Source organism: Balearica regulorum, chromosome 2 (genome assembly GCF_011004875.1).
Source record: "Balearica regulorum gibbericeps isolate bBalReg1 chromosome 2, bBalReg1.pri, whole genome shotgun sequence".
In the NCBI taxonomy this organism is placed as follows: Eukaryota; Metazoa; Chordata; class Aves; order Gruiformes; family Gruidae; genus Balearica; species Balearica regulorum.
In genome coordinates, this window is record NC_046185.1 from 8,927,766 (window position 1) to 8,938,786 (window position 11,021).

Here is an 11,021-nt window from a genome sequence, read left to right on the forward strand (position 1 = left end):
TTGCTCAGGCCAGGGTATTGCTGCAGCTCCATCAGAACTCACTGACACTGGAGTCCTGCACCCTGGCACTGAAGCACTTTGGCAGGTCACAAGGAGAAATCTGCTTAAACTTCATGTCCATCAGCACCCACATGCCTCCAAAAACCACACCATGCAAACACTGCCACTTCCCCATCCTAACCAACCCCAAACCGGAAAGTGGCAACATCTCAGCCCTTCAACAGTTAACGTTGCTGCTTTCATACACAGAGGAAGATATCAGCTATGTGTTTTGTCTCCTGGAGGATAAAGATGAATTTCTAATTATATGAGTGCTGACATTTTTGCTTGTCTCAGAATAACTGGTGTTGGCCGCCTGGAGCCCACAGCAAGCCAAGCAGGAGTGGGAGCTGTGCGCAGAGCCTACACGCAGGCACAGGGTCTGTCTCCGAACTGCCTGACACGCGAGGGCAGTGTTGGTGCACAAATGACAAGGCTGTGGTGCTCCCCAGCAGCCCTGCACAGCACCCTGCTTCTTCCGAGCATCCCCCTGGGCCAAGGCTGCTCCACAGACACGATTCCTGCCAGAAAAGCCACATTTGGGAAGCATATGGGGAGGGAGGTGTTAAGCCAAAATATTTATATCCGCACAGCTCCCGCTGTAGAGGACGTTTTTCTAAGAAAGCTTCCCCTGCATTTTACAGGGTGAACAGTAAAACCAGGATCAACACCTTTACGGTCATATAGTCACATGGGAATGAGACAAACGCAATTCTTTAAATATTCCTTTATAAAATGGTATAATTATCAAGGATGCAGAGGTTTTAAAGGGATCTCAACTGTGCTGCCATAATATCCATTTATTCAAATACTCCAGCCTCCCAGATGATACTCTGGAAAGCATTTTAATATTGCTGAGGTGTCGGGGGGGAACAGTCAAAAACGTTGAAAACTACAGAGGGACTTTTTACAAGGGTATGTAGTGATAGGACAAGGGGTAATGGTTGTAAACTGAAAGGGAGTAGATTTAAATTGGATATAAGGAAAAAATTCTTCACTGTAAGGGTGGTGAGGCACTGGACCAGGTAGCCCAGAGAAGCTGTGGATGCCCCATCCCTGGAAGTGTTCAAGACCAGGCTGGATGGGGCTTTGGGCAATGTGGTCTAGTGGAGGGTGTCCCTGCCCGTGGCAGGGAGGGTTGGAACTAGATGATCTTTGAGGTCCCTTCCAACCCACACCATTCCATGGTTCTATGATTCTATGAAAAATATGGCACAAGCATCTCCTCAAGTGCAAACAGATTGCCTATATGATACTTATGGAATAACTGACACAAAACAAAAATACAGGGGGGATGTGGGTATATGCATATGTGTACTATATATATGTGTATGTAAATCACACAGAATTAGGTGTATCATCTCAATGAAGCAGAAGCATCTTATCTGAGCCTGAAACCAGGCACATAATGCATTGTTCTGCCACAAGCTCAGGAGCTCACCCACACGCAGGCAGCTTTGGCGGGTGAGGAATTCACCAGGTGCATGAGCACAATCACACCACATCTTTGGGGAACCCCAGTGCACTGAGGAAGCTCAGTACAGGTTTTGGTGTAAAATATGGAAAAATAAGTCAAGCGACCCCCAGAAATCCACTGCCTCATAGACATCAGTTTGCAGCTTCTTTGACCCCTTTGTGAGGTTCGTGGAGAGCTGTGCCTCATAGAAATGTTTGATTAACTGTAATTTTAAAAATGTACACTTGGCATTCTAGTAAAACAGTGAAAATTAATAGTGAACGATCTACATAAATAAGCTGCAGTGTTAAATAGCAGGGATGACATTATATATTTAACTACAGTCACTGCAATACCTAAGGTCAAATATGGAAGAAAACCTCATAGAAAGAAGCCAACTGCATTTGCCCTCATTCTCTTACATCAGTGTGTATCAGCCCACACACAGATGCTGTGGGTATGACCTAGTCCTCTAAGACCAAGTTCCAGCAGGAAATACTGCTGGCAGTGCTTATAAATAAATCACCTGCTGAATGGCCAAACTAGTTAATGGAACCTGGGTATTTTCCTAATTAATTTTCCACCCTTTTTCCCCTCATAAAAATGTAACCAAAGGGTTTTATAGTGTAATCCACTTGCAGATTCTCAGCACTGGCTGCAGTTTTTGTGGTTTGGTCCTTCCTTGCTAAACAGCTAAAATGACCCAGCTGTTACTCTAAAGCCAGGGAATTGGTAGCCTGCGGGCAGCCAAGTACATATGCCAGCCGTTCGGAGGAGCGCTTAATTCCCCCCATATGGATTTTGATGTCTCTGCCTTCTTATCAACCCAGATACAGAAAGTTCCCTTTGTCACAGCAGACATAAGCTGGTGATCATAAATGGGAGCTATAGCCTGCTTGGCCATCATACACATCCAGGAATATATTGGTGGACTTCAAAAACCAGAAAGGAGGATCCACAAGTCCAAAACCCACAGATGCAGAGTGACCTCTTGCACCACAAATACAAGAATGCCAAGGACACCATTTATCAGGCATGGCAGTGACAATGACACAAGTGTTTAGAGCACAGTCAGGAGATGCTTTAAGATAGTGATGGCACTTTCTGGGGAAGTCACCAGTCTCTCTGCAGAGCCCTGGTACATTAGTTGTCTGCCCAGTGCAAGAAACCTGGCCCCTTCATGGAGTAAAACAAGTTCACCAGAGTCACTGCTTCAGCTGAGCAGTGTTGTCCCCAAAAGGCATCAAACTCTGTTTACCAAAGCCATGCTCCCTTCTTTTCTTTATAACCTTCCTTTCAAGCATATGCATATGGAGGTGAGGGAACTTCAGCAAGACAATGAAACAAACCCCCACTCATCTTGTTATCTCTTGTTACTCAAAAAGCTTCAGTGAGAAAACACCAAAAAGGAAAGCAGGATGGTAGTCTGGCAAGCTGGTAGAGCATGGAAAGGAATCAAAACTTTTAAATCACTCAGAAATTCTAAGAAAGGGGAAAGTGCAACTGTTCACATGCAGCTAAAAAATTGCTACATCCTAATAATTTAAAAATAAAATAAAATAATAAAAAAAAATCCCTGAGTCAGTCAGTGCCATTTTGGTCAAAGTTATTAAGTCTATGTGGGTTACACTGTTCTTGGTGGAACGTAGCAAGTTTTGTGTCAGATAGTATACAGAATTACAAAGTTGCTGACTGCTACTGACTTCACTGTGTTCTTTCCATTATATACAGGTACTACATATAGTAGTTCCATGTTTCTAAATCTAATGTAGCTACTAACTCAGTCAAGCTAGACAGTTGCATGCAGACATGTAATAAGAAAACCAGTGCTTCATATTTACCTGGAAGCCTTTCACTGGAGAAAATTTCAGTATGCTAGGAAGGGAAAGGACAAGTTCATCTTAAGCTGAGTTGGAGTTTGTTTCAGCTCTAAGGAAAAGGTATAAAAGCAGCCAGAGCATTACAGGTATTGTGAGTTCTGTTCACCTGAGTGTCAATGAAATGCTAGACCAAATGACCTTGCTATGCTTTCCCATCACCAAACAAGAGACATTTTGTCTCATAACTCCTTCCAAATCTGCAAGGCAAACTCTTAGGAGAAGGTCCTTTTGCAAGGCTGGAATTGTTCCATGACAGCAAAGACCTAACTGTGCTCATGTCCAGCAACATCAGGATCCAGGTGACTCACAGCCCTCCATGGATGATGCATAAGCCCACAGTTATTTCTGTAAATACCTCTCAGGTTTCCCTTTGGGCTCATTGCATGCCTTCCTGGAGTTCATGAAACTTGGCCTTCCAACTTGCTCATCTCTCATTTGCTTTATAGGTTAAGTAGAATGACAGACCCAGACTAATAAAACAGAAGAACAACGTGGGAGCTATTGAGAAGGAGAAGAGGAACACAGATATGACCACACAGTCCTGGAATGCATTACCAACCCAAGTATTAGAAATTCATTATTCAAGTTGTGCTGCAAAGCTTAGCTTAAGTGTTATCTTCTTCCACAGCTGTCTCAGCCTAAAGGCTCCTCTTTCCTTCCCCATCCACAAGAAGAATTACTTGTAGAGCAGAGCCAGCTGTTGGCACCCACACAGGTAAAAATGCCTTTTCTCCCTTCTACTTTCCCACACCTAGCCCAGATGTAAGGATTACAAGTCAAACCCTAGCCTTATTAGAAGGCACAAGGGATTAAGAGGACTCCAGAAGCGTCACCCAGGATGCCAGAATAAGCAACAGCCAAGAGGGAAACACATAAGGTTTCAGTATGGATGCAATAAATAACAAGGGCACCAGTGGAGGTACCTCCCAGAGCTGGGAGACCACCAAGGTGCAGGAGAACTAGTGATCCTCACCCACAGCTAGGAAACCCAGAGCAGCACTGGAGAACATCTGCACAGAGCTTCTACAGCAGCAGAGTCGGAGTCCCTTGACCCAGGAACACATTTGTGAAAATAAAGCCCTGTGGTCCCACTACCAACCTGCAGCAATGGGAGGCTGAAGGTAACTCAGGATGCAGCAAACCCCGGGTAGGACAAAACTTGGAAGAGGGAGTGATGGGGAAATTGGGTGCTGTAAGTCCAGTCCAAGAAACTTAGTCTGAATTCTTGGTGGACATCAGAATACAGAAAGAAAACAAATGGGTAGAATTTGTTTAGGCCCATCACTGCTAAGCTGACAGCTGTCAGTCAAAGTTCCTATTTAATAGAAACAGAAAAGTATACTTTTAACATAAGCACCCTAAGAATGAGGATGGCTGAGCTATATCACAAGAAATCAAAGGGTGAATTAGGAGGAACATCTACCTGCCTACCTGCACCTCCTGGTGACAAACTTAAATCTGAAAGAGTGAGGAAACCTTACCCTGCTTTCTAGTACACAACATGAGACACTGTCAGGCTTGATACTCAAATGAATCTTCAGCTGAAGCTGTGGGCGTTCAGCTTTCGCCAGGCCACAGCTGCCAATGTTCACATACATGAACCTATTTCTTTTTGTTTAAAACAGCTTCATTTCCACTCATGCGTGAGAGCCAGGGCTGTCCTGACAGGAATGAGCCCGCTGGGACACTGAGGCCATCCAGAAAGAGCAGTTCTCAGTAAGCTGAGCACTGGCAGGATGCTAAAGCAACTTTTAACATACCAACGTGGGAGCCCAGAGCTCCTGAAGAAATAATTCAAATGTCCCATGTGAGCATGGAGAACTTCTGAAATTTTTGACCAGTGCCTTTTGCTAGCACCTGGGGAAGGTGGGAGAAACTAAACACACACAACTCTTTCAAAGGACAAACACTCAGCATAATCGTGTCAATCTTATGCTTTTGCTAAAATCCACAGCTATCATTTTTAACTAACTCCTTTCCCTGCAGAAGCCCCACTGGGCAGAGAACTCGCACGGGATGCAGGACTGCTGCAGTGTGAAATGGGACAGGACCTCCCCGAGGGGACACAAACAGGCAGTGGCACAGCTGCGAGGAAGACAAGTCCTGTCCCCGGCTCTGTCTTGGCGAATGCTGGCAAAGAGGCTGTTGCACACTGGCAGCCGATGGCTATCAAAGTGTGTATGTGTGTATTTAGAGGGCATCTCCACTTCGTCAGAAACAGATTTGGGTCTGGACATCGATCCATGTGAAGCACAATCAGTGCTACCTTCGGTAATGATTTCCTTCTGCAGGTGGATTTGTGAGGGAGGACTGCTGAATAACAGAGCAGCTTTGGGAAAGCCCCACGTATGGTGCAACCATACCCACGGGGATTATGTCTACCAGCTTCGAGCCACAAGATACTCATTTGCATAGCTGAATCTTCAGCTGCTATGATCAGAGTAATTTTAATTGACACCTACAATTTATGGAAGTGTAGGTTAGGAGCCTTTCTACAGAGGAGCGTATCAAGCCTGTCTCTGGTAACAAGATGCTGTCAAGCAACAGGGAATGGTGGGAAGGTGAGAGGCACAAGACACATCAATTTTGAACCTACGCTGCCTAAGATTATCTGTGCATCATTATCCATGTTGCAAGCCTGTAGCCTTCCATTGCGAAGCACTCCATAAACAAACCTCAGCTCACCGTGCCTGGAGAGCCACAGGATTTTTGTGGGCAAGAATAAAGGTGCCTGGAACTTTTAGCATTAGACTATATATGACCTGCTAGCAAAGCAAATAGATAAATGAATAAATTAATCCATAGCACTTTTTTTTGCCTTTTTTTTTTTTTTTTGGTTCAAGTTTGGTCAAATTGTGGTTTCGCCTGGAAGAGCCCAAAGGAATGTAATCACTTTTTCCTGCCACCACATCCAAACATTTTACAAATGAAATTCTTGGCCTCATATCTGTGCCAATAAATCTTATAAAAACGAGAAGAAAAAACCACACATTACAGTTCTCAAACCACTTTCCACGCAGCCTGAGGCAGCCCTGAACTTGACTCATTATCAGTGACTATCTAGTGAAATCAATGCTCACAAAGGAGATTGTGCCTATATAAAACCATCTTCAAATGTCTCTCTCCTCCCTACCACCCACTAAAGCCAAAGGCCTGGTGTTTGTGTGCCATGATTGTTATCACATCAACTAAAAGTGTCAATGTCTGCCTACTAGTTGATGTGAGGAAGAGCAACACAATTCTTTGCTATTTACCTGCTGCTTAACAGCACCATTGAATGCATTCAAGGATTGCATTCACCCCTCATGCACATACTGCCCATTCCTCCACTTCGCATGTTTTAGAAACCTCCAGTGCTGTCCTTCTCCATATATAATCTCCTGTACTAATTTTCTACAAACTGCAGAATTTCTTTTCTAATCACTACTCTGATCTGGGACATTTCGTCTCATTTGAACAAGGGGTCTCGTATCTGCTGAGTCGTCATGACTAGAGGCTGAAGATCCAGGCTCTGATTCCTCAATGTGCAGCTCTGGAAGGGGCCAATGCACCCAGCCTTAAAGTCCTTGCTGCAGAAATGACTCAGGCACTGAGGAATCTCAGTCTTGTTGATGGTACTTGGGCTCCCATGGTCTCTGCCATTATATGTATGAAAAAAAAAAATAATCTTAAGAAATGCTTGAAAACTTATGCCTGAAATTCCAACTATGCTCAGTTATTTTTCTCTTTGCAAACGCATCACCTGTAGAGTTATGCCCCAATACAAAACCTTGTTGATAAAACTGGTTAAGAGCTCAGTAACTCTGTAGCTTAATATGGTCGTGGGGGGCAGGAGACGCTCCCACAGAACCTGAGAGCCACCTTCTGAAATGCCCCTTGAGACTTGCCTGACCTTCCTGTATTAACTCCTCTGCCTTTATCCCTGGAACAAGTATATGTATTGCAGTTATATTCCAGATAGTCAACCCTCCTCTTTCCCAGTGGAGCATCTTTTTCTGTCTATATTTCTTCATATATGTGAAGCATGACAAGTCCCCATGGAGACCACCAGGCTTTGCCTGTGCACTGTGACCTGCCTGATGCTATCACCTGCCGTGGATGCCTCTGCAGTCTTGGAAACATCTTTGGTGGCATCATCTGTTGTGATGATGCCACCAAAGATGCAGTACAATAGACAATGAGGTGGGGTGGTGTCAGACCTCTACCAGCCCTCATCTGTTATGACCCACACAACTTAGCTACAATATCTCTCATGAGCAGGGTGGCCATGCCAGCTGAACATTCACAATATCCCACACCAACTGCAATATCCCTTGCTCCTTCAGACATCCTCCCCTCAAGCAGACCGAACTAAGCCTGCTCTTCTCCCACAAGTCCTGTAAGAATTACATAGGCTAATGCTGCCTCCCAGTTGCTCTCCCCAGCCCCTCTCATTGCTCCATGCTATACACTTTTTTCATCCGTTTCCCCACTCCCTTACGTATGGCAGACAGAAATCTGACCTCCATCAGCCTACCAACCCCATATCACATCCCAGTTCAGGTGTGGAGAAGACCCACAGAAAGCCAGTTCATTGCTGGGGAGAAATCATCCCTACTCAATGGTTTCTAAGCACAACCTTCTAAGGTGCAACTCCATGCGTGTGTTCAGGAGGTGACAGTGCCCCTGGGATGCTCCAGAGAGACACAGCCTCACCTGCTCCATTCAATGGAGAGCTTGAACTGAAAAAATTCAGACCCAGGACTCTTCGTAGGCTATTTTTGATACTGTTTTGATCGCTTTTTTAGACACTCTTTAGACCAAACATGCTGCCAGCAATATTTGGATTGCACGCACTTACCCACCCCCACAGCAGGCACATGCATGCACTTGCACATACTTTCATGCTACAGCAGCTTTTTGTACAAACATATTTCATATCAAGGGGACCCAGGACAACCACTGTAAAATTTACAAGGCTCACATAGATCTCCTCTACTAACACTGTTTGGGGGCCCCCCTGCCTCTGTGTGACTTTTTACTTGCTCAACAAAAATCAACTGAGGTAAGAATCAACTTACCTCAGAGAGCCCAAGAGCTGCATTTTGTTTGTTTGTTGTTAGTTTTGTGTCGTGTTTTTGTTTCTAGAAGAGGCACCATTATCAGTCCATCTCCACATTCATGCAGGACTTATCGCTTTGCCATCTGCTTTCACACAGGTGCATCTGGTGTACCACACCACGCGTGCTACCTCCTTGCTTTAAAGCCTCGCTTTATCTCGCAACACAGAAGCCAACCCCCGATGCCAGCAGCCCTGCAAAGCAAAATCCCCCCCCCCCCCCCTTGTGCAAAGCAGTCGATGTTACCCCTCTCCAAGCAGAAGAGATGCTCAGACAGATGTCCGGCTCAGGGAATGTCCCAGCCTCAAGCCAGGTAGCCCAAACGGGTCCTTAGGATCCACCTCTCTTTTGGGGTCCCCAGGTCTTCCCGAGCCCTGAGTCCAGCACTGCCTCCCGGGATGGGGATGAGGAGGGGGTACACGGCAGGGCCCCCTCAGTCCCTCTCCCGCTGGGGACCGGCGCTCCCCGCACCCACTGCCTGCCTGCCGTGGTGGTGGTCACCTTCCCGAACACCCAGCCCTCAACAACCAGCTCTCTCCCCCGCGGATTTTACACAAGCCGCAAGCACGCACCGAGAAAGGAAAAGCAAAACGCAAACATCTTTCTGAAATGAGTGGCTTTCCCAAACAGGTTTTTCCAAAGAAGAGTGGAAGGAAAGCAGCTGCTGCCTGCGTGGATCGGGCAGCTACAGAGATCGGAGAGGGGGAAACAGCCCCCTCCTCCTCTGCCGGCCCCGAGGCAGCCCCGGCAGCGGCACACCTGCGGGGAGCGGCCGGCGGCACCGCCCGGCTCCGTCCCGGTCCCCGCTATGGCACGGCACGGCTCCGGCCCCGGCACTGCTTCGGTCCCGGCCCCCTTTGGGCACCGCCGCCCGTCGGGGATCTGCCCTTTCCCCTCCCACCCGCTCCCCTAACAGCCTCAGCCGGGCTGCTTCGGGCAGGATTGGGCGATCTTTTCCTCCTTCCTGTGCTCCACAATACAAATCAGTAGCAATAAAAGGAAAAGAAAAAGAAAAAGAAAAGAAGAAAAAAAAAAGGAAAAACCCCCACGAACCACACTACAGGTTTCTGTGCAGATCCACCTGGATGCTGAGCAGAGATGGACTCAACTCAGACACTTCTGCACCTTTCCCCTTTCCCCTTTCCTTTCACCTTTCCCCTTCCTTTCCCCCCTTTCCTTTCCTTTCCTTTCCTTTCCTTTCCTTTCCTTTCCTTTCCTTTCCTTTCCTTTCCTTTCCTTTCCTTTCCTTTCCTTTCCTTTCCTTTCCTTTCCTTTCCTTTCCTTTCCTTTCCTTCCCTTTCCTTCCCTTTCCTTCCCTTTCCTTCCCTTTCCTTCCCTTTCCCTTTCCCTTTCCCTTTCCCTTTCCCTTTCCCTTTCCCTTTCCCTTTCCCTTTCCCTTTCCCTTTCCCTTTCCCTTTCCCTTTCCCTTTCCCTTTCCCTTTCCCTTTCCCTTTCCCTTTCCCTTTCCCTTTCCCTTTCCCTTTCCTTTCCTTTCCTTTCCTTTCCTTTCCTTTCCTTTCCTTTCCTTTCCTTTCCTTTCCTTTCCTTTCCTTTCCTTTCCTTTCCTTTCCTTTCCTTTCCTTTCCTTTCCTCCACAGCTCACTTTTCCCTCCCCACTCCCACATCTCCCACCCCCCCCAGAGCTCACCAGTGCCCACCTTCCCACACGCATCCCACTCGGCTCTCCCAGCCCACCGTGCGTTAAACCCAAGTGTGTTCGCAGAAGACGAGTGTCTCCTGCAGTTTCCAAACTCACCTGCAAAATGCTGTTTGTTGCTAGAATCCAGGGCAAAAGCCACCTCATCCCTGGAAGCCGGGATTAAATACATTGATTGAACCCAGATTTAGAGCCGTTTTGAACAAAAACACAACTTTGGGGAATGAAGAGCAATCCTGAACTGGCAACCTAGCCTAGGCACTCTGCCTTTTTCTCTTGGCTCTTTGGGGATTTTATTAAAGACAGATCTGACGTCAGGGTGAAGGACAAGCCCTGCATTTTTCCTCTGGAGAAACTTTTCCTGCCTTCACTTCTTCATTTTTGTGTGTGGTGTTGTCCCACCTCCTGCATTTCAGTGTATCGCCGTTAGCCAAAGGGCTCTTAAAGGGAAAGCTGCAGCGCTGTGGTCCATCGCACTGCGATTTTAGCGCCGTACAGAAATGCTCAGAGCTTACCTCTCACGTTGCTCATGGCATTCAGTCTCTTGCAACTTAGTACGGCAAGAAACACTTAATCTGGCTTTACTGATTGTGATTAATAACCTGACGTGTATACAATTATGCACAGATGATATTGATTTATTTCATCTTTTTTTAAAAAAGTGGCTTCATTCGAAGTGCAGAAGGATGTTTGTCCTGCAAGCACACCCCACGGGAGGCAGTCTGCCAGCTGCCTCGAGATCCCCCATCTTTACAGAGAAACCCACCTGGGAAATGAAAGGAAGGGCACACTGTCCCCTGCCATGCTACACATCCCTTCCATGATTTTGGTGGAATGTATCAGAGTATGCATCAGGTCCTGGGCCCAGTTATATTTCTATCCTGTGCCAG

At 46.5% G+C, this 11,021-nt stretch overlaps 1 protein-coding gene across 1 annotated transcript in view; it reads right to left on the reverse strand.

Moving 5' to 3' along the window:
* The window catches only part of CCN4 (cellular communication network factor 4), a 37,737-nt gene extending 27,217 nt beyond the window's left edge, over nucleotides 1-10,520 (reverse strand). The window contains exon 1 of the mRNA XM_075743290.1: nucleotides 10,231-10,520. Coding sequence (XP_075599405.1) covers nucleotides 10,231-10,278 — 48 coding nt within the window. The 5' untranslated portion in view covers nucleotides 10,279-10,520. The remainder of the gene's footprint in view (nucleotides 1-10,230) is intronic.
* Nucleotides 10,521-11,021: the final 501 nt, after the last annotated feature.